Consider the following 24,958-nt stretch of genomic DNA (forward strand, 5'->3'; position numbering starts at 1 on the left):
TAATCACTGCAAAATCTCATGGTCACTATTCTATCCTAATCCCCTTGAACTTTTTGCTGCTTTTGACACTATTGACCTCCGTAATCTGTCTACGAAATATTGTTCTCTCCTGGTGATCCTCCTACCTGTCCCAGCGCTCTTTAGAGTATTTATCTCACTCTGCCTCTTCCCCCAACCTCTCTCTGTTGGTTTTACCAAGGTTCAGTACTGTTCTCAATCTATACTGCCTCCCTTGGCTTCCAATATCATTTCCATGCCGATGACACGCAAATCTGTGCTCTCCCAATCTCTCATCACCCCTGCTGACTCGCGTCTTTGACTGATTCACTGCTCTTTCTAACAGGATGGCTGCTCACTTCCATAAACCGGTACAAAACAGAACTTCTGATCTTTCCTCCATCAAGTGTTGCTACTCCTGTTTGTTCCCCTCCACGTGAACGGCGCCATCAGCTCTACCTCGTATTCTCGCTGCCTAGGTGTTCTTTTACTCTGACTTCAAATCTGTAATTTGCCAAATCTGGCCGCTTCTATCTCAGAAACATAGCGCGCATCCACCCACACTTAACGCCGGATGTTAGATGCTGGTCCATGCCGCTATCCCCTCTCTTGCCTTGACTACTGCAATCCGCTTGCCAGTGGTCTTAGGTGCTCCAAACTTGCTGTGTTCCAGTCTATAATGAATGTGGCAGCAAGGCTCTTCTTCCTGTCTGCATCTCCCATGCCTTACCCCTCTGTCCATCCTTGCATTGGCTTCGTGTAAGATACAAGGCTCAATTTAAAATTTTGGTTATTTCTTACAAATCATCTCCTCCAACCCATCTATCCTCCCTAATACACAAGTAACTCACTGAATAATGCTCTATGGGGAAATCCAAATGTGAGCCTGGCCCAGTGCAGAGTGGCATCGGTGCTGGGTTCAGGTTAGTGACTGAAGGGGTTTTAACCCCTTCCTCACTGCGGGAGGCGGCACGCAAGGGAGGGTGTGTTTTCCTGGCACGATAGAATCCCTTTAAGGGCTAACGTTCGAGTAGGGATTACTTTAGATAAAGAATAAAACTAGCCTAATACAAACTTTTTTCCCCACAAGCATTATACCACCAGTCTAAATTTCCAGTTTTAAATGTTTGAACTACAGAAACATGGAGATTTTTTATGATTGTTCTAACCTGTAATAAGACTACTAAATCAGCAGAACCGTCAATGGTTTCAAGGCATCAATAAGGACAAAACAACATTTTTATAAATATACACATTTATATTTATTTATTTTGTTTCCTCCAATAAATCAGTACTAGTACCAAAAAAATCTTTTGGAGTACAGCACAGGCTTCTCTTTCCATAAATGCAGAACTTCAGAGAAATGCTAACCAGTTGTACATGTGCTGAAATGTAGTAAAGCTGCAAACAATATTCATGAAAATGACTTGTTCGGTTTCCCTCATAGCATTTTCATATGGTTTTGAAAACGAGAAGGAGTATTAGAAAATTTTCTTTCACCTCAGTGTGATGTGCAAATTGCATAAAGAGATTAAAACACAAACATGCAAAGCATGATAAAAAAAAATATAAAAATAAAAAACTAGTTAAGTCATTGCGAAGAACCTGGACGCGGTCTACGATTTTCGGGGCATTTATGATCAGCACACCAAACTTATCTTAAAACATGCAAGTCAGTATAAGTGAAAAAGAAACATTTTTCATCATGTCAAATATACAAAAAAAAAAAGAAAGAAAAAGAAGAAGATTAGCATACAAAAGAAACTAGATTTTTCCAGTTGAAGAAACAAAACCAGAGAGAAAAGGGGCATATTTCACGGCTCTTGCAAATGCTAGATTTAATTATCATGAAGAACCCATGCATAGAAGTTTTCCACAGAGCATGATTTCAAATAAATGGAAAAAATGGTTTCAATCATGTCATAATTGAGAGAAACATAACTCAAAATTGTAGATGTGTTCAAACGGCGAGTGAGAGATAGAATACAAGTAATATATGAATAGATTTACAGCTGGCACAGCTTTGAAAGAATATTGAAAAACCCAAGCATGAATCCATGCAGCAGGTCCACCTGCAATTTGTGTGGAGCTAGGACCATATTGTTTTTAGGATAGGTAAAGCAATCTTTTTAGAACATATCAAATGTCTGTCTTGTCCTTTTCAGTGACTAATGGCATCCAATTCCTTGACTTATCCTGTTTTACGTACCAGGTGTACTGTCAGATTAATTTCAATTTTGTAGTCCATCCTTCTTGAACAGTAGGTAGTACGAGTGCATTTCTGAATAGGTTTGCTACTAAATTCTTTGCTTCTAATATAATCCACGACGATCCTATGTGGATCAATGATTTTAGTCCAATTATTGCATAAAGGTTATTGGAGATTGATGAGTGATTAACATTTAAAAATAAAACAATTTACTGAGTTGTTTGCACTTTCCTTCAACAAATGTATCATATTCCGTCCCCAAGACTGAGCTCATAGACCAAAATATTTAATTTACAGCAGATTCTACTCTTCCGGTACAGTTATCAAATGGCGTAACATTGTGGGGATTTTAGTACATTCACAGATAGAGTATTAAATGAACACTGGGCATCATAAAAGCTTAGAGGACTACTATAGGCACCCAGACCACTTCAGCTCAATGAAGTGGTCTGGGTGATAGGTCCATCTATGGTTAACCATGCCTGCTGTAAACATAGCAGTGTCTGAGAAACTGCTAGGTTTACTTTAGGGTTAATCCAGCCTCTAGTGGCTGTCTCATTGACAGCCACTAGAGGTGCTTCCCCGCTTCTCATTGTGATTTTCACAGTGAGATGACGCCAGCATCCATAGGAAAGCATTGAGAATGCTTTCCTATGGACTGGCTGAATGCGAGCGGCTCTTGCTGCGCATGCGCATTCAGCCGATGGCATCAGAAGAGGGAGGAGTGTCCCCATCGCAGAGGGACACAGGCGCTGGAGAAAGGTGTTTAACCGCCTTCCGCCGGGCGGGAGTGGGACCCTGAGGGTGAGAGCACCCTCAGGGCACTATAGTGCTAGAAAAACAAGTTTTTTTCCTGGCACTATAGTGGTCATTTAATCAAAATTAAGTTATGGTACCATGAGGTCTCTGGTGCTGGCTCAACTTTAGGTTACATACCTTTTTTATGAATGGGAAGCTATTCATTGGATTACAGCATCAGCTGACCACTCTAATCCAATTAGTGGTATCCTGCCCGAGCCTTCCATTATCTAGGATTTCAGATAGTGAAATAACAGAATGGTGGAACAATTTCATGCAGGAACACAAACTTTGGGGTTAAGCCATTCATGAATGTATTAAGCTCTAAAAGGGAGTCAGTACCAAGGACCACCTCCTGTCCTTTCACTGAAGTTGATATGATGCCCAAGCTCAATTAGGCTTGGTCTATTGCTCAACTAACTTACTCTACATAGCCCTTATGTTGTGAACAAACACTTCACTGTGCTGGTGCCTTAGAATTTTTTTATGAGCTGTTACCTTACCAACTGCTTCTCAAAGAACTAAAAAAAAAAAAAAAAAAAATTTAAATTATACTAAATATAAATCTTAAACGCAAAGGGAGGATGACAGAGAACAGCCATATTAAACAAAAATCACGATATGGAACACAAGAGAATATGGCAAAAAAAACAAAAAACCCAACAACGTATAGCTGGCACTGCAAATTCACACAGAAAGAGCCTCCTTGGCATACTGAGACAGCGGTTTTATTGCAAATTTCAAACTGCTCCAGAATTGTGGTGTGGTATTTTTAGGTTTGGCTGCAGATTAGAAATTCATGAAATCAACATTAAACAAAAAAAACAACAACAAAAAAATTACATAGGGATTTAGGAGTGCAGGTAACTTTTTCTTTGGTTTCTACTGTATGAAATCAACATTTCACTAACCTCAAAACAAGATACGGTACTTGTGTAAACACGATCTGGAACTCTTAAGTGAACGGTTAAGAACAGAATAGTTAAACATGCTTTTAAGGGACATTCCACTGCCCAAATACAAACATCACTATTTAGCAGATACCCACTATACTATAGAAACATGCAAACAATTAAAACATGCACTTTTTTTCCTTTGGAGGTATCTAAAATAGCTTGCAAAAGTTGCAGTTCTCTTGTCTGATGCCTTTGCAAGCCCTCCTCAATTAGGTGCAATGATAAGTCTTGCAAGGCAGTTGCCTGAATCTTGAGTTTAGGCTAAACAAATCAGGACCTATTGTGCTTTAGGAGTCCATTTAACACTTAGAAACCCCTTTTTATGTGTTTTTTTGTCTTGCACCACTTAACAGATGTTTATGGATGTTTCCATAGCAAAAAGAGCAACATGTTATCAAAGGGGGGTTGGTCTCTTTCCCATAGGAACCTCTGGGGACTTGCTCATAATGTCTCATCTAGAACTTCAATATAAAATAATTTTGCGATGGCACTTGGTCAGGGCTGTCTTAAAGGGGGGAAAATGGGGCAGTTGCCCCGAGCCCAGTTAATCCTTGGGGGCCCAAAGGGCCCCCTGCCAGAGACTAAACCCGGTAGGCTGCGGCCGCTGAAATAATCAGGGGTCCCAGCCCTTTAAGAATGCTTTAGACCGGGCCCTTTCATGTTGCCTGCTGGGAGGAAGTGAGGTGAGATCACTCATTCATTTAGGTTTCAATCTCCACTCACCCTATCAAGGTGACTAGAATCTTAGAGAATAAAGAGTGGGTAATTTATTATAATGTTACCATATCCACCTTTATCTTAAGACTTATACACCATGGGTTCTAGGTAATTCTCTTGTACACTTCTAATACGTCTCAGACTGGGACCACACCGGATTACATTAAAGTCCAGAGTCTGAGTATAGTAGATGTACCGAAGAGACTCCAGGACAGGAGGTTAGCCATTAGGCTTGATTTATTCTTTATCCACTCATGACCATCTATTTTTGCAATCACCTTACGTATATTACTTTATCATTTACTTCTTATACTATTTTTCCAGCCGATACTTGTGTTTCTGGATTTTCTATCCAGTAGCTTGAGTATCTTTCTGTAGTTTAAGCATTTAGGGGTTATGCCCCGGGACACTTCTGGAGTGTCGTCTAAGGTGTGACTCTACGGGTTTATTGGACTAGTCCAGTTTCGGACAGCCACTGCTTGTAGAAGTCGTTTCTTTCGTTAAATCAGCAGCATATACTACTTCAAAATAATTAAATACTGAAATGTCAGAGTCCTTGGGTGGTTGATAGAGGAGTAATATTGCCACATAGGTCAGATCCACAATCTTGGAATGCACCGTTTGCAACAGTGATCAAAGTAACTTAAAAAGATACAAAGAGATCCACATAGCGTAACACTGTATTTATTTAGGCAAATTAAAAAGCCCCCTCTCCCCCAAAAGGAACCCTTACATTAACATGTTGTGGTACTTATTTCCAAAGAACCATGAGTTAAGCATTGGTGTACAGTAGTTAATGAGACTTTACTGCCCTGTCCTCCTGTCATGCAAGTTCTGGCTGAATCTCCTAGGCGAAGAAAGATGCACTAGTGAACAGAACTCCATACAAGCATGGTCAGCGTGGGAGAGGAGGCTGCTCTCCCGCTGCCATTGACTACTCAACACTCCAGAAGCTAAATGCCATCTTTGAGGCGTTCCTGACTCACATGGAAGAAAGAGTGAGGGGCCCATCCACACCTAATCTACTGTAAACCTACCAAAGACCATTTGGCGAGCTGGCTTCATAGATCCTTGATGCGGTGAGTGGAGGGGAACCAGCGTCTGATTTCTCCTGTCTCGATGCTCCTGTCTCCCATGATTATGTTGAACCACACAACGCTCCTGCTCTCACATCGGCTGGAGACCGACCGCAGGTGCAGGAAAAAGTTCCTGCCAGGCACTCACCCCTCTCTTCTCAAGATGGTGACATGTTGGAGGTCGAAGTTTTAATGGAGAAGCCTCAGTGCACATCATACTGGATGTCTCTCTAATCCGAGCCTGGCTGACTTTCTTCTACAGTACTCGTGGCCCTGCAAGTCGGGTGTTTGTTGAGCCAGAGCAGCACGGGTGACTTCCTTGTACCACATCTAATGTATAAGGGGGATGGCTCCTGTTATTCTCACTACTGACTAACCTACCTGTCTTCATCTATATATCCTATAAGCAGTTACATTTATTCTCAGTGCCTAAACTCTACTCTTTATCTTTAGTTCTGTAAGCCTAAAAAAAGTGTCAATTATGGGCGAAGATTGTCCACTATATGAGGTATAGCAGCAGTTAGTACAGTAGCGTAGTAGTAGTTAAGTATATTGGGTAGGGCCAGTTCCCCCTCTTTTAAACGGAGTTTGCAATAATTTCATAGCTACGCTAAGCTTCTCACCTTTCCATATAAATCTAAGGAGATCTGTTTGTATGGTCTTGAAATATGCTAGAGGTATAGTTATCTGAAGGGTGCGAAATAGATATACGAGTCTGGGAAGGATAGATATCTTAAATGCAACTATTCAGTCCAAGAAAGGAATAGGGGTGACTATTTCTGTAGAGGTTGGTGACATGCATTCCATACCCTGATATAGTTAGAGTACAGGGCAGTAGGGTTTTTAGCGGTGGATAATCCCAAACACTTAATATAATCTGATTTCCAATCAAACTGATAAGTTTGGTTAAGAGTATGGAAGAGTTTAGAGAATACCTACAGCCATAGCTTGGGTTTTTGTTGCATTGAGGGAATAATATGAAATATGCCCATATTCTTTTATCAATCGGAGAATGGAGGGTAGACTTACTTGCTGGGTAGTGACATAAGATATCGTCTGCAAATGCACTCATTTTTTTATCTGAGAGCCCACCCAGTTATTCAGCTAATTTTTTGCATTATACTCATGCCCCACAGCCCAAGTATCACAATCCGGGTTTCTGTCACATCAGCTCCAAGTGACAAATGGCACACGACAGGGATGCCCGCTTTCCTCTTAGTGCTTGCTCCCCTACTCCAATCTGAATGCACCCTGACATACAGGGAGCTCTCTCAACTGTTTTTAACATACTGGTTCACAGAAACAAATGGGAGAATATGTCACAGTCGCACCAGAAACTATAAAGGCTTATGACAGAATATTACGATCATGGGAGGAATTCTGCAGCGAACAGGCAATATAGAGAATATAGAGAATATAGTTAGGAAATGAACCAGCTACACAGGTAATAGGGGCGAGAGTGGTGAGAGTTCAAGCCAAGCACTTTCTAGATGCTTCTAGGGCACTGTTTCCGATTCTCTTGCTTTTCTTCATTTAAATTATCTTTCACTGCTTTCTGCATCAGTTTATTCTTTTTCCTCATATTGTGTGCCTCTGCGGGGTCATTTGATCACCACAAGAGCTGCAAATGACCTATAAATACCAACTTCTACTTTCTGCAAGCCAACCATAGAGTTTTTCCCCTACTCTTAATTGTGCACACAGTAGAAGCCTGTAAAACTGACCATGTGTACATGTAAAGGCTTTTGTCTAATTTTTACTGTGCAATTAATGGTTATATATAATATGCGTGTTGTCATGCTTCTTTTTGTGCATTTGTATGCATTAATCATGTATATGCAAATATATCAATAAAATATTTATTGGTAAAAAAAAAAAGGCATTGTTTCAGTTGACAAGAGCAGCTGAAACATGGTAGAAACGTGATGATGGGGAAAGGGGGGGGGGGGGGGGGGGTTATATAAAAAAAAAAAAAAAACACAACACATCTGAAAAGACCAAAATTGAAAGGTTTTCCCTATGTATCGCTTTACTTTCTTTTGCTTAATGAGTAAAGTCTATTTGGATTTTTGAGGGCATTGGTGCAAAACCATCAAGTGTATATCAATTACACTTCTGTGAGTGCAATACACATGCACTGGAATCATTGGGTTTACAATAATACGCTCAACAAAGAATTAAAATATACTAGCAAGAAAATTAACGTGGTGCCACAATAAATAAAAATAAACAGAGATACAAACATATGTTCATAAATTTGGGTACCAAAGGGTACCTAAAATAAAGCACACACAAAAAAAAGTTGACCAGTCGAGAAGACAGTGGAACACAAGACTCAAAATGGCGGATGTTACAGAACAACCACACCAGACCGGCAGTGGCCGGCAACCACACCAGACCGGCAGTGGCCTGCAACCGTGCCAAACGGCACAACTTTCAGCCAAGACTATACGCTACCTACCAAGCAAACCTGCCCTCCACCCTGGTACTCTTCTCCACTGCACGCCCGGAATACAGAGCACGAGACACAGACCATCACAACGGGAGACCAATGTGAGCCCACAAGGCATCGGCTGAAGACCTTGACACCGGGACAGCCACACAGACATTGGGACTGTAGCCCCCTTCACTGAGCTACACAACACGCATCTTGGCAGGTTCATCCCACACACACACACATTTCCGTAAATCTCCAGCTGTAGCAAAGCTAACCCCACACACATACACCCACTAGACCTTAACAACCAAAGGTACATACCATCAAGGGAACTCTTAGGGGACACAGCCATGACCACAAGAAAACGATCACACACTCATGCACGATTACACATACCCATACACCCGATTCTTGTGCCAGCTGGCGAAAACGGTGTATCTTCCTGCCCCTGATATAACCCAGCTGTCACCTAGACTAATGCTAGTTTAACATTGCTTTTTATATCTGTTTATTATATTTTTAATTTCTCACTGCTCATCTATGCCAGGACATAGATAGACTTCCTCACCAATTGACAGGGTTGTACTGCCTCACACTGGTAAGCTTATACTAGACAACCTATAACGGTCAGGATGGCAGAATATACATGCTAAACATTAGTAAACACATAATCTTCTCTAAGCCAAATGTCAGCTAGTATAACCTTTTTTTATTTCAAGCTTCTGATGGTTACGTAGAAACATAGAATGTGACGGACGATAAGAACCATTTGGCCCATCTAGTCTGCCCTATATTTCAAAATACTTTTAATTAGCCTTATCTTATAGTTAGGATGGCCTTATGCCTATCCCATGCATGCTTAAACTCCTTTACTGTGTTAACCTCTACCACTTCAGCTGGAAGGCTATTTCATGCATCCACTACCCTCTCAGTAAAGTAATAATTCCTGATATTTTTAAACCTTTGCCCCTCTAATTTAAGACTATGTCCTCTTGTTGTGGTAGTTTTTCTTATTTTAAATATAGTCTCCTCCTTTACTGTGTTGATTCCCTTTATGTATTTAAATGTTTTTATCATATCCCCCCCTGTCTCGTCTTTCCTCCAAGCTATACATGTTAAGATCACTTAACCTTTCCTGGTAAGTTTTATCCTGCAATCTATGAACCAGTTACCCACAGACGTAGCAAACTACACTTGTTTATACTGCCTATACCTTAAAAATGTGCCATTACTTCAATGCCATATCTGTGAGTTACTATGTTATTAAGGTGCTTACACATGCTGTTGTGGCATCGTAAGATGGTTTGTTTCCCCATGCGCAATAAAAATAAAGGATTAAAAAACAAAACAAAAAAAAACATATGGTGAAGCCATGGGATTGGAGTTTCACTCACATGGCTCAGAGCTGTCCCAGGCACTATAATATGCGCTCTAGGGTGCCACAAATAGCTCAAGGATCCAATGTTATCAATAACTGAATGAGGTTCACTATTTTTAAAAGATCAAATTATTAAATAAAATATAACAAGCAACAATATAATCAATATAGGTACTGTCAGAGGCTGGTCGCAATGACCGGAAATAGGAAACAGATAAACTGTATGTGGACATCGTTCTAAAAACGCAGAAAGTAGACAGAAGTATAAGCACTGGAAGAAGGCTTTACAGCCGAAACGCATTTGCTGCTTATTTTCTACTATATGAACTTTATATTTCCTGGGTTACTGGGAGGTGGTGAGTGTAACCCATTATGGACTTACCATTTTAACTCCCACTACCACTCTCTGACAGTACCCATATTGATTATATTGTTGCTCATTATATTTTATTTCATAAATTGATCTTTTAAAAATACTGAAGATCCTTCATACAGTTCTTGGGAACATTGGATCATTGAGCCATTTGTGGCACTCTATAGCGCACAATATAGAGCCTGGGACAGCCTGAAACTCTAACCCCATTCCTTCACCATATGGTTTTAACAATTCACACTATGTTTGTAATTTTTTTTGTGCTTTATTTTAGGTATCCTATGGTACCCAAATGTATGAACATACGTTTGTATTTATATTTATTTTATTTATTGAGGCACAAGGTTCATTTCCTTGCTAGTATATTTTAATTATTTGTTAATGTTTTATTGAGTGTTTGGGGAAAGCACGTTTTTATTTAGTTTGACACATTTATCATCACTATTTTGAAATGCCTTACACACTTTGTTTTTTTAATATAATTCTCTATGTATATAATTTTCTTTCATATGTCAATTTTTTCTGTGGATATTTGATTCAATTGTAAAGGTTTGCAGTTATTTTTCCTAATTATACAGCAACAGCTAATTAGATAACCTAGTTAAAACATCTTTTTAATCTAACAGAAGTTTAATTTAACACAATTTGTTAAATCTGTACATTTAAGGATGTTCACACACAAAATGTGGTAAGTTGAGATGTGATTCATGCTGCTTTGCCTAGTTTAAAAGAAAATCATTTTGTTTGACAATATACATGTTGACATTTTATTTTTGCACACAGAATAAAAGATTGAGGAAAAAGTGAAATCAGCTGAAAATATCTGAAACAGAGTTTAGCCCCCTAGTAAAAAGAAGTAAGTCGTTCATCTCCTCGATGAGACTGTGTCATGCATGAAGAGATATATAAATCCAGAGCTCAAGATGTAAAACATTCCCTCGACCAATAATTATGTAGTGAACTATAAAGGAAACACATTTCATCTCTGCAGGACTGTCATCAAGCTTCTTGATGTAACAAATGAAACACGCTGGCTATTACACACTTAACAAAAGCAACACTGCAGCAGCCTCACTACATATCTGTTTGCAAGAAGGCATTGGCTATGGCTGAACCTCTGATATATAATTACACAGCACGACGCTGGTCTCTTCAGTACTCTTAGGCTGTGGCCAAAATTAATAAATAAAAAACTAAAAACACGTAAAAAAGAAATATTAAGATTACACTTATTTCTCTATGGTTGAATTCAGTCTAATCGAACAGATCACTCTTGTTTCATTGAATTTATTATCCCTTGTGATGATTACAAAAACAGAGCGACAAATAAGAAATTTACCAAATTAAAATGCAGGATATAATTAGAAATACTATGCAAAAGCTTGGTGTTATAGACACTCTTTTGAATGTGCTAAACATTTCAAACTCAGTATTAGCTTTATTGAATTGTTCTTATCCTAACAAAATAAAGTTTAAATTTGATGACTATTGCAAATTGCCGGTACTTGTCAATTGTAGGTAGCAATGTTCGCTACCCTGGGCTACATTTCAGTTGTTTTAGACAGGCAGAAAATACATGACAAATTTAGTTTGCAAAGATAAATCTATGCCAAACTTACATGTCACTGAGTCTGAGCTATGATATATTTAATGCATATGATGGTGTTTTTAGGAAGGACAGTCATCCACAATCTACTCAATATCCTAAAATGTTGTGCCCCTCAATCGTGTAGACCAAGCAAATAATACTAATTTAAAAATAAAATACTAATCTGTATTAAACAGTGGCTTCAATTACATGGTCTATCAAAGTGTTCACTCACAACCTGACAGATGTTATATTGTGATTGGATTTAAATTCAGATGGACGGTCTGCTTTTAGACCAGGAGAGTGATAAAGCAATGTAAACATGGCTTTTGGGTACTTGAATAAAATGAAACATACTTATTTGTCTTTCTAAAAGGTTACCTCGAATTCTGCATGTCTGTGTATTTCCTCTGCCCGTTGTCTACTCAGGATGAATTCGGCTTCGTTGGCTACTCTCACCAGGTGATCTTTCATAGTTTGGCTCAGCAACCTGAAATACAGCACAGAAACCCTTATCAATGATTAAATAAATAAAAAAAAATAAACCCATAATGCAAGTTACTCAATGGTCATTTGTTTCAAACATTCCTAATCATCAATGATCTGAGTTATTATTCAATTTACAGCATGCTTTAGCAAACAGGACTTCAGTAAAACTATACATGGAAGTAATGCAAGAATTGAAAAATGAAATGCTGAACCTTAAGTGGGTGCTTTCAATCAAGCCAAATAGATTTTCACTAGAACCTGCATCTCAAACACAGAAGCAATAAGGGCCTATTTCCACGACTGCTTTTCAGATTTAATTAAGATTATTTGTGATGGAGCACTAGAGTATAAGCACGCATTGAGAACAGGATGTGTATAATAAAATCAATGTTCCTCTGGAACAACAAAAACATTTTACAAGTGCATATTCCCATCTATCCTTCACTTATATAGAAACAAATATCAGAAATGCCACTAATGTTATTTAAAGCGGATAAGCTATCTTGCACACCACCACAAATGTCATGCTTGAATTAAATAAGGAGGGGGAAATTTAAAAAAAAAAAAAAGGTTTGTCTGTTAGTAGGGAAGGAGGAGATTTAGTCTAAATATTGGTTGTGATTTGCGGAAAGGTAGTCCAGATCATGGCTTTGTGTTTGGTAATGTGAAATGCTAATTAGAAGGAGAAAAGCTGCCAAGGATTACTACAATAAAAGCAGACAGATGTTGAAAATTACTATAGCCAGAAGGGTAGAAAATAAATGTTTTATCCATTGTAATAGACATCAATAGATATGTGATATAATTTAAATAAAGACTTAAAAAACACAAAAATAAAACACATTCCCATATGTTTGTATGTGATCTGCGTGTCCCCTTTGTTTTATTTTGTTGATTTTAAAAGAAATTGGCACTTTTGTAAAGATTCTAGATCATGGCTGACCGCATTTCCCACTTGCTTTTAACACTCATTAGCACTGGACTCTATTGGAGAGGTGCGTCATTTAGCATTAAGATAACCCAGCGCAGGGTTTTCACAAAGGATCTGTGTCTAAATACTGGATTACAGTTAATATTTACTTTGTTTTATTTACAGGAACAGCAGGACCAAACATGTAAAAAACTAAAGGAAAAAAATGCCAGCGTTATAAATAAATGCATTTATTCCTAGTGCTATAGCGTGTTCCTAAACACACCACATTTTTTCTTCATCATGTACTCAATGTCTGAAAGTGATAATCTATTAATAGCAAAATAGGCTCTTAATGATCGGTGTCCTGATGATTACAAATACAAAAAAAACAAGTCCTGCGCTCACTCCCATCACTCCTGGGCGGCAGCAACAACCACAGTACACATCAGCCCCAATACATACAGTAAAAACAAAAGAAAAAGTTGGGGCTGATGTGTACTCTGGTTGTTGCTGCCGCCCAGGAGTGATGGCAGTGAGCGCAGGATTTGTTTTTTGTATTTGTATTCACTTTTTCTATCACACAGCTTTGTTACAATGCTGCCGGCCATCCCATGTGTTCCCTATTAAGGGTTAACAAATATATAGGGGTGTATATAAGAAATACCCCTCTCTGTCTCATTAGAGATATATTTGCCAGAAGCTCAAGGAAGGAAGGAAGGTGAAAGGTCAGTGTAGGACCCACCTGAGGTGGTCTGCCTTGACGCTGGCAGGCGGGCATTCCCTCTAATGGTCATCAGAGTAACTAAATGACCTCCATTTGTTTAAATATACATAGGGATTTAGGACAGAGCGCAGGTAACTTTTTCTTTGTGTCATGATGATTGACTGAAACTGTGTGCTGGAGTGGTTATGGTGCCAAGACGCCAATGTAAAGAGTCAAAACATTTCAGGATGATATAAAATCTTAACTGCCTGTGTCCACCTGGCATCACTCTCTGACTCCACTATAGTTTAGTGATTGCCATAAGGTCTGGCATGCAGGGATTAGATCAGGAACGCTAAAGGGAGATCCTGAGCACCAGCTTCCAGCTCATTTACGAGCAATAGTGGTGAAGCATTGCCTGAGGGACTTCAGTCAAGAAGTCAAATTGTTACATAACTGTTTGACTACTTTAGCAGTGGAAGGGGAGCAAGGAACTCCTGGAACCATAACCTCAACAACACTTTAGTTGTTTCATGCTGGGAGTGTTACTCAAATTTTGTAGATCAAAATGCACAAAAGAAGTGTTTTTATTTAATTAAACTAGTACTAGGTAAAAAGAGGGGTGGGAGGGGGAAACAAAACCTGTCTGCTCCCTCAGTAACAAGTTTACAGTTGCAAATTTTCTGACAAAATAAGGTCTCAACCAGGCAGTTAAAGGGACACTACAGGTACCCAGACCACTTCGGCTCACTGAAGTGGTCTATGTGCAGTGCCCCTGTGAGTTTAACCCTGTAATGGTAATTATTGCAGTTATTGAGAAACTGCAAACAAATCCATTGCAGGGTTAACTCCTCCTCTAGTGGCTGTCTTCCAGATAAGGGGGCCTTAACTTTGTGGTATGGAAGAGCATTTTTTTTTTTTTTTTTTTTTTTAAATAAAATTTTTGAAATTGAGAAATGGAACCAGGGCATTATACACTACAACAAGCTCTGGTTCTCAGGATGGCCCTTTAATCAGCCAGGGTATTATGGGACATATATTCTCAACAGTGTTGGAATCAGGTATAAAGTCATTAAATATATTTTATTTTCACAAATTTGTACAATTAATGTATCTTTAAAAAGTCTATGCATGAATGGTGGCCAAGTTCAAAATCACACAACCTCACACAGAATGTGGTGGTTCTAGCATTTTTATGCTATAAAGCAGTTACATTTCCAAGTATTTCCAAGTCTAGCATTATTACTCAAGGCATCTTAAAGGAAGGCAAATATATATATATATATTTATTAATCAGGCACACTATGAGACAGAATAAGCTGCAAAATAATACAAAAATCTAGCATTATATTAATTATACCCCTCAAATTAATAGTTTCTACGAAAATCAATGTAAAGCATAAAATGTGTAACTCACATTTTTGCTAAGATTTGAGAGATTTACTTGTCCTACATGCTGTAAGAGTAAAAAACAAAACAAAAAAAACTAGTATAATAACAGTTGCAACATAATCAATTTCCTGGCATTAAGCTTTCAAACACATGCCAAAACGGTATATGCCTGTTTAAAGTATTGCATGTCCTCCCCTTCAAAGCCAAACTATACATTTATTTTCTCTCATTAGAATACACTCACGTGATTGTGTTACTGTAATCACAAAAGCATCGTTAATCTCACCAAAATATTACAGAGTATCTAAAATGCTGAAACGTTTTTAGGATGCGCAATATCATCTTGGCAAGAGTAACTCACAATGCTTTTGTAACTAGAGGAAAACAATGTCCCTGGCAAAATCTAAAAAGGTGATGAACAGTGCTCATATGCGAATATGGACTTTTATAGTTGGCAATTATTTGAAGCGACAGAACTAATGTCATGTTTTACCATAATTGTTGTATAATTTTTGGTCTGATACAGTATATGAACGATGAGATAGGGTTTAACCCCTTAAGGACACATGACATGAGTGACATGTCATGATTCCCTTTTATTCCAGAAGTTTGGTCCTTAAGGGGTTAAAGAAACTCTATAGGGTAAGGAACACACCATTTAGGTGGCTTGCCCCCTCTCCCCTTAGCCCCTTAAGAAAAGGTGAAAACTCCGATTTTTTTTCAAGCCCCGTGCGGGTCCACCGATGCCCACCCCACCCCCTTGGCGACATTAGAATTGCCAATTCTGTAGCCTATACAAAGCTTTCCTACAGGGAAAGCATTGGATTGGCTGAAATTGGCAAGGAGACAGAATTTTCTTCTAAGAGGAAAATTCAGTGTCCCCATGCAGAGACGCTGAACGGCGGTGCTGCCTACTGTGCAACACTGTCCCAGGAAGCACCTCTAGTAGCCATCTGAGGATTACCTAGGGTCAATGAAAACACTGTATTTTCACTGAAAAGGCAGTGTTTGCATGAAAATGCCTGCAAGCAATGTATATACTCACCAGAACAACTACATTAAGCTGTAGTTGTTCTGGTGACTATAGTGTCCATTTAACATGTTGTGTTACATATGATTAAGTAGACAACTTAGTGTAACACCCAACCTTTTCATTTTGGTCATCTTTTCGGTTGATATTGGTGTTTCAGTGGTTATTTTGTATCAGTTAATCTGTGCATGCATCCAAACTTTATTGTTTTATTTTTAATAAGATTAAGCACTCCTACAATATTGATTTAGTGATCTTGCATTCTTCTATTCCCATGCATGTGATGTGTATGGTGGTGCAAATTCAATGCACTTCTATGGAAGTTTATGAACTTGCTCAAGAGATCTTTTCCACTATCTCGAGTTGTCAGGATTATTAGTTGGTCTAGCACGTAGAACTCTATCACACCTAAGACTAAAAGGTAACGTCTTATCGGGCCTTAGAATGGCCAGACTTAACGTACCAAAGAATAGTCAGAATACTTGCCGAGGTCAGGGACACAGCATGAGACAACAATGAGGGAGAGCCAAAAATCAGGGATGCCAGAATACAGGGAAGTCAAAGTCAATAACCAGAAATAAATGCTCAGGAACACACTTGGACAACCAGTTAGGGAAACCACGATAGGGCAATGAGGGAAAGTAAAAATGCGTTTAAAGAAGCCTTTTAGAAATCCGATTGGCCGAAATCAGCTTTTGACCCCAGAACGTGAGTGCACGTCTCCCATGTGATGTCACACGCACGCCGACATTTTCACCACCGACATGTTGCAGGAGTTAGGTACACTGACGCATGGCCGCTGAGCACAGATACCATAAGGAGAGTATGAATATGTTAACACTAGTAAATGGAGCCCATGATACATAATGGAATGTAAGATATCAAATTGAACAGAATATATAGATCGAATAGCAGTACCCAACATATCAATATCAACATAGTGGCTTGATTGGAATCCTATAGGCCCTTCCAATATTTTATCATGAGTATTCCTTATTCATTTGATTACTTACACTGCCTTGCTTTTATTGTTTGCCTGTAAGGTTGCAAGATTTGACCAATAAACATAACTGATTAATAAACATATATTTTCCGTTATACATACTCTGGAATATTGCTTGCATCACAGCATTGGGGGAACATATCCCAGCAAAAAATGTAATATGAGTAGAAATAGCCAAATCTGTGGCTCTTGGTCACATGAATGGTTTTCTTATATTTTACTACCTATTTGGGCAAAGAATAGTGTACCAGTTCGAACTGGGATACATATAGTGTACACTACTCCTTGCCTATTTATATTACTTCGCTTTTGGGGTTACCCCACGTCTTCCAGTGTACCAGGCATTATTTTGGCTCTATTTCAGTTCCTCTTCTTACTACCTATTTGGTTTTAAGGCATACTACACTGTATGTCCTTTATTCATTTTTTCGTCTGAGGAAATACTGGTCTATGTATTAAACTAATCAACTGCCCTTTTCATTGAACTGGTGAAAGTTTATGGGATATCATGAGTGTGGCTACGTATACTCTTGTTTAATGCTCATGTGTGTAACCCAAGAGTCAGCATCACTGGTTTGGTCTGATTGAGTACAATCATTTTAGTATGAAAACGCATTTTTGGTTAATCAGAGATTACATTAAGATGATGTGGTAACTCGTTTATTTGCAGATTATCTGACAAGCATAATGATATGATTATAACCAATTACCAAGATATTAGGAAATGCTCAAATGAATGCATAAATGAGGAGCTAGTGAAATTACACCAAGCCATACCATATGTATGACAACTATTTTTTTTCAAACTCCGTGCAATGGCCAAGATTCCTTTAGATTCGGACAACTTTCATTTTATGCAATAACCTGTGTTTTTATTTTTTTTTTCTTTAATGCAAACAGTGCAGGGATTATGAAACATACCAAAAAATATCCAAACAATTGTTAAAGCAAAACCATATTTACCTTCCTTCATTAACCAGTTCAATGAAAGCCAGTCCTGCATTCTTCTGTATGGAGTTTTGCCATTCCTGCCAAGCAAACAAGGGGATAAATAATTATAAATTGGAAAACAAAAATTATAATACCAGGACTGTAGCAAAATAGTGTTTTACATAATATAAAGAATTCCTGATCTTGCTTTACCTCTTAAAAAGGCAAAATATTTTCTTTAAAAAATAAATAAATAAACCCAAGTAAAAATATACAGCGTTAAGATTTCCAGGACCAAAGGGCCATGGAAAGCATGTCAGTGAAATATGTCAAATGACTAAGAATTGAAATATTATATTCACTAAATCAAATCAATTTTTTTTAGTAAGATCCAAGCACTGGAAAAAATGGGAAGTATATCATGAGGTTTAAAATGCCCTTCCTAAACATGTTAGATCATACCAAGTTCAGTTAAAACACTTGTTATATATTTCCTCCTTGGGGAGGTCTTTATAGAAGTGGATGGTTATGCTTGCAAAAGCCCATTTAAGTCAATATGATATAAGTTGTATGCATGATACATGGCCAAAATTTAGATTGTGGGCTGCAAACATCAGGGAAGTCAGAGAAGTTGAAGTTGCAATGAGTAGATAGATGTAGATACAGGTAGATAGACAGACATTTTTGTGGAAAATTAAATTACATCTATGCATTTACGGTTTAACCTCTTAATGATGCAATGGTCTTCCCTTAACCCCTTAAGGACACATGACATGTGTGACATGTCATTATTCCCTTTTATTCCAGAAGTTTGGTCCTTAAGGGGTTAAAAGAGCTATGACAGAATAATTCTGTCATGCGTTAAAATTAGTCTCATAACACTGCAGAACCGGCAATTGCGGGTTTCATACGGTTGTCGGGTGCCTCAGTATCAGAGGCAGACAAACAACAACAAACCGCAAAATCCTAACACATGATTTCTGTGACAGCCAGACACAGTGGTAACAGTCCTATGAGGATATTTGTAATTAAAGTTCTGTTAACAGAGCAAGAGATTAAAACATGTAAAGCACACTATGCTGTAAGATCTGATTGAAAATAAAATATTTATTTTATTAAGACAAGTGTGGCTAGGAATCGGTGAGACTGCAGAGACATGGCCTATGCACCAAAACGGCTTCATTAAACTAAAGTAGTTTGGTGCCTACAGTGTTCTTTTAATCTAAAATTTGGTAATTTTGATAGTTGTGATGGGAGGTAGTGGGAAATTACAGAATTTAATGTTGTTAATTTAAAAAAAAAAAAGTTTCTAAAAAAGTTTCTGATGTTTAATTGAAGTTAAAAGTGTTACCACTAAATTCCCTATACTTTCGGCCTGGGTTGTTAGGCAGGTCCCACTAATTGTAATTAATTAGGATACCTAATTATGTAAAATTATTACATAAATATATATGTAAAATTATTATATATACAAGTGTGTGTATATATATATGTATATATATGTATATAATTTTTTTACTATTATTTTTATTTATATATAGGTATACATATAGTGATGTATACGTATATACTTGGGTATATTATTTCGTTCTACGTGTATTTTGATATCTATATCGATATATATATATATATATATATATATATATATATGTATATATTATCAAAATACAGTTAGAACGAAATTACACACATATATATTTTTAATTATTTGTTTTTTTATTTTAATTTTTTTTACGTATTTACATATTTTTTTATTATAATATATATATATATATATATATATAATTATGTATATATTTAATCAATATCCTTCTACGTGTATTTTGATATTAATATATATATATAATTATAATTATATATATATAAATATTAAAATACACTTAGTGTATGTGTAAATGTGTGCGTATATATATATATATTATATATAGATCATATATATAATATATATATAAATGATGTAAGTGTATTTTATTTTTAACTTTAATTTTTATTTTTTTACATTAAGGGGTTAATAGGGGAGGAGAGGGGCAGAGACAGTGTCAGCCAGTGATTTTACATCACTGGCTGACACACAGGATCAGTGATCACAGTGACTGCCTGTCACTGTGATCACCTCCTGCAGATCGCGGTAATTGGCCACAGGGGGAGTGCCTGGGTGGCCAGGCATGCCCCCCACCACGATCTGCAGGGGGATCCTGCCTGCAGTTACTATGTGTCAGCCAATAGGCTGACACATAGTAACTCTGATCGCAGTGACAGGCTGTCACTGCGATCAGATCGCAGGGAGAGGCTGTCTCTGCATTCAGATCGCAGAGACAGCCTCTCCCTGCGATCATACTCTGCAGATCGCGGTCACTGACCGCAGGGGGACTGCCTGGGGGGCCAGGCATGTCCCCCGACCGCGACCTGCTGCAGAGAATTCCGCCGGCTCCATGTGTCAGCCGATTTTAAAATCGGCTGACACATGGTAAATACCGATCGCAGTGACAGCCTGTCACTGCGATCGGAAGCTGCAGACCGCGGTCCCCAGGCACAGGGGAGCTGCCTGGGGGGCCAGGCATGCCCCCCGACCGCGATCTGCAGCGGCCATGTTCCGCCGGCCACGTGGGGGGTAAGACCGCCCAGGACGTACCATGCCGTCCTGCGGCGTTTAGAGCCGCCCAAATAAGGACGGCATGGTACGTCCTGCGGTCTTAAGGGGTTAAAATACCCAGTGTTTACATGCTTTGTTGCTTTTTTTTTGCAAGTTATAGGGTTATAGGTACAAGTAGGATATTGCGATTTCAAAACATATATTCTTTCAAATTTATCAATAGTGACATTGTAACACTATTATCTGCCAAAAGTCTCTGAATAACACCCCACATGTACATATTTTTTTTTAACCCCTTAAGGACCAAACTTCTGGAATAAAAGGGAATCATGACGTGTCAGACATGTCATGTGTCCTTAAGGGGTTAAAGTAGACAAATCAGGGTATTCAATATAGGGTATGTCCAGTCTTTTTTAGTAGCCACCTAGTCGCAAACACTGGCCAAAGTTAGCGTTCATATTTGTTTTCTGTGTGAAAAAAAATAAAAAATAAATTGAACGCTAATTTTGGCCAGTGTTTGTGACTAAGTGGCTACCAAAAAAGACTGGACATACCCCCATTTGCAATACCTTTTGTTGTCTTCTTTTGCAAATGGTATGCCATCATGGGGGTAATTCTCATTCCTGGGCTACCATACGCTCTCAAAGGCAACGTAAGCAACCTGGCCATTTTCAATGTAAAAATATTTGACCCATATATTTGACCCTGTAACTTTCAAAAACGCCATAAAATAAGTACATGGGGGTACTGTTATACTCGGGAGACTTTCTTGAACACAAATATTAGTGTTTCAAAACAGGAAAAGATATCACAACAATTATATCATCAGTAAAAGTGCTGTTTGTGTGTGAAAAATGCGAAACAAAGTCACTTTCACTGACAATATCATCGCTGTGATAGGTTTTGCTGTTTTGAATCACTAATATTTGTGTTCAGTGAAGTCTCCCGAGTAAAACGGTACCCCCCATGTACAGGTTTTAGGGTGTCATAGAAAGTTACAGGGTAAAATACAGTGCTAGCAAATTAAATTCTCTGGAATTTCGGCCTGGGTTGGCAGGCAGGTCCCTCAAATTGCAATTAATAAAATTACTTAATTATGTAAAAATATTACATAAATATGCACGTAGAATTTAAATATATATGCATATTTATATTTTTGAAGTCTACGTGTATATTTATATAATTTTGTATATGGACATATGTATATTTTGTATTATATTTATTTATTTATAGATATATATACAATTTCATTCTAAGTGTATTTTGATATAAATATATATATTTTAATATCAAAATACAGTTAGAATAAAATTTCATATAGATATGTAATTTTTAAAAAAAAATTTATTATTTTTAATTTTTAAATTTAATTTACTTATTATTTGTATTTTATAATAATATATATATACAATATATATAGTCATTATATATATATATACACACGTGTGTAATTTAATTATAAGTGTATTTTTATATTAATATATGTACATATTAATATAAAAATACATTTAGCATGACATTATATAGGTATAATATATGTCTATATATCATATATACATATATATATATATATATATACACACATACATACATATACATATATATATATACATATATACAGGATATAGGAAGAGCACTCCAGAGGTCTTGTTCAAAGGTGTTTATTCGGTGAAGAAATCAATCGACGTTTCGACCTAAGGCTCTATAGCCGAGTTTGTTTTGTTAGCATGGTTATATACCATGCACACAAATACTGGATATTATTCTACATACTAGATATAGTTATCTATACTTAGATCATTACATATCTCTCTCACCAGAGCTCTCCATACACTTATTCTTCTCACTTTTATAGCATCTAAGCGTTATGTCCGCCTCCCCACACTTCTCTTCACACATATACCTTGGTATACACTTTGTCTTCTCTGTGGCTCTCTATTAGATCATCTCACCTTTTCACACCCTGTTTGCCATTTATTTATTGCTTGCCACGTTTTTCTAGACTTCGGTGTCACTGTTCTGCTCTTGACCACGTCGCCTTTCCACACACACTCCATACATTCTAGTTCTCATTCACCAGTCTATTTATTACTTCTCTGTTGCATTACATACATCTTTATTCTTAGGCTATACACATTTCTGATTTTTTCTATTTCATCCACCGCTTCCTATTTTTACACTTCATCTTCCCCGCTTGCAATCACGCTCTGTATCCTCCTCCGGTATAAGATTAGCTTATGCATATACATTACATATCTATTTAGAACCATCCAGTATTAGTATTAGCAGCTTAATTCTCGATCCATATTTCTTTATTGCCATTTCACATATTTGCTTATTTGGGTATTCACGGATTGGTAACCTAGGTTACCTAGATACACTTACACGATTACTTCCGGTCGCACTCATGTGACGTCATCAGTCACGGACAGGATTACTCCGGTTTTACTCATTACTACACACTGGCGTTCACACATGGCATGGGGATACACAGCTTTTTCAGGTTAGTGATCATGTCTTTTATTGGTTTGCCTATATATTGTCACTACCTTCACTTGTTTTTATATCTTGATAAAGACCGTAAGGTCGAAACGTCGATTGATTTCTTCACCGAATAAACACCTTTGAACAAGACCTCTGGAGTGCTCTTCCTATATCCTGTATATGTATCTACGCTTTGCAGCACCGAGGCTTTTTTTGCAAGTGAATTAACCATAAGGTAGAGTGCCAGACTTTGAACATTTTTTTTTATATATATATATATATATATATATATATATATATATATATATATATATATATATATATATATATACACACACACACATATAATTATTATTTTTTTTTTATTATTAACTTTTACTTTTTTTTGATTTTACACTAGCAGGGAGACTGCCTGTCAGCACAGACAGTCCCCTGCAGGCAGACACATGGACACCTATTGTGACCATGTGGTCGCTCTGTTGAGCGATCACATGGCCACAGGGGTCCTAATCCGCTATGGGGAGACTGTCTGGGCTGCAGGCAGTCTCCCCACAACAGGAGCACCGCCGATCGCCGCCGGGGGAACGACGGCGATCGGGTAAGTACATCTGACCGTTAGGACGGTTCAGGACCGTCATTGGTCGGCAACGCAAAAATGCCGATGACGGTCCTGAACCGTCCTCGGTCGTTAAGGGGTTAAAGTTCAATTTAGAGATTGAGATACGATTTTTTAAGGTAAATTACATCTGTTTGAAAGTGAAACCAGTTTGTTTTTTTCATGCAGCCTCTGTCAATCATAGCCAGGGGAGGTGTGGCTAGGGCTGCATAAACAGAAACAAAGTGATTTAACTCCTAAATGACAGTGAATTGAGCAGTGAAATTGCAGCGGAATGATCTATACACTAAAACTGCTTTATTTAGCTAAAGTAATTTAGGTGACTATAGTGTTCCTTTAAAGAAATTCTGGGCACTCGCGATGCTAATGGGGATAGCAAAGAAGCCAAGCATTGGGTTATACTGGTTCAAAAATCAGATTTACATAAATCCCAGACAATGAATAGGCCAAGATATGAAATGACTGAAGTTTATGCACGTCAGTGATAACACTAAGTGCCAACAAAACGTGCCCCCTAATTTGCCACTTCAGATATTTTTGCAGGGATTTAAAAGCTTGCAAAATATCCAAATACGGTATTAAAAAAAAAAAAAACACGAAACTGCACACCCTGAAATATAAAAGACAGAGATCCTAACCACCATCCACAATAACCATGGTCGTAGGCCATGGCAAACAAGAAACAAGACAAGTCGCACAAACTCCGGTTTAATCCAAGCTGATATGCCTCAAGCATTTGGTAATCTGGACCACTACACTGGGGTGCGCATCCCGAGCCTGACAATACCAAAATTGACACCCAGGTCTACCGGGAACCGCAACTGCAGAGCAAGGCCTACCGCAACTGGCGGCGGGGAATGGCGGCCGCTTTCCCGCCAGCCGCATGAAACTGCACAAGAGTATGTACAGCTCCCTCCCCCCCCCTATGGACCGGTGAGGGATATCCCGGTCCCCACCAGACGGAGTGCCCTCCACCCCACAACGCCCGATTCTGCGAGCGAAGCATACAAACGACGTGGGGCTCGGAACCTCCAAAATGGCGGACACATCTGCTTTAAATAAGCGAGACACAATCCTGCTTACCTGGCAGGGCACTGACGAGAACAAGAGAGACCCCAAGATGGCTGATGCTATGCAGGCCCCCACCACACGAGACCTACTGGAGCCACTTGAAGTCCGACTCGACAAGCTGCTTGCGGACTTCTGGAGGAAGCTTGAGAGCAGACCGCAAACTGCAAACCCGCAACTCGACTCTCCTCACCCTCCAAGATGCTCA

The 24,958-nt window shown here is 38.3% G+C and overlaps 1 protein-coding gene across 2 annotated transcripts in view; it reads right to left on the minus strand.

The window, feature by feature from the left end:
* Nucleotides 1–24,958, minus strand: part of LRBA (LPS responsive beige-like anchor protein) — a 619,335-nt gene that overhangs the window by 377,179 nt on the left and 217,198 nt on the right. For both annotated transcript variants that reach the window (XM_063458500.1, XM_063458501.1), the window contains exons 34-35: nucleotides 18,023–18,087; nucleotides 11,911–12,019 (exon numbers count right to left, since the gene is read on the minus strand). In XM_063458500.1, coding sequence (XP_063314570.1) covers nucleotides 11,911–12,019; nucleotides 18,023–18,087 — 174 coding nt within the window. The remainder of the gene's footprint in view (nucleotides 1–11,910; nucleotides 12,020–18,022; nucleotides 18,088–24,958) is intronic.

This window comes from Pelobates fuscus, chromosome 6, assembly GCF_036172605.1.
Source record: "Pelobates fuscus isolate aPelFus1 chromosome 6, aPelFus1.pri, whole genome shotgun sequence".
In the NCBI taxonomy this organism is placed as follows: Eukaryota; Metazoa; Chordata; class Amphibia; order Anura; family Pelobatidae; genus Pelobates; species Pelobates fuscus.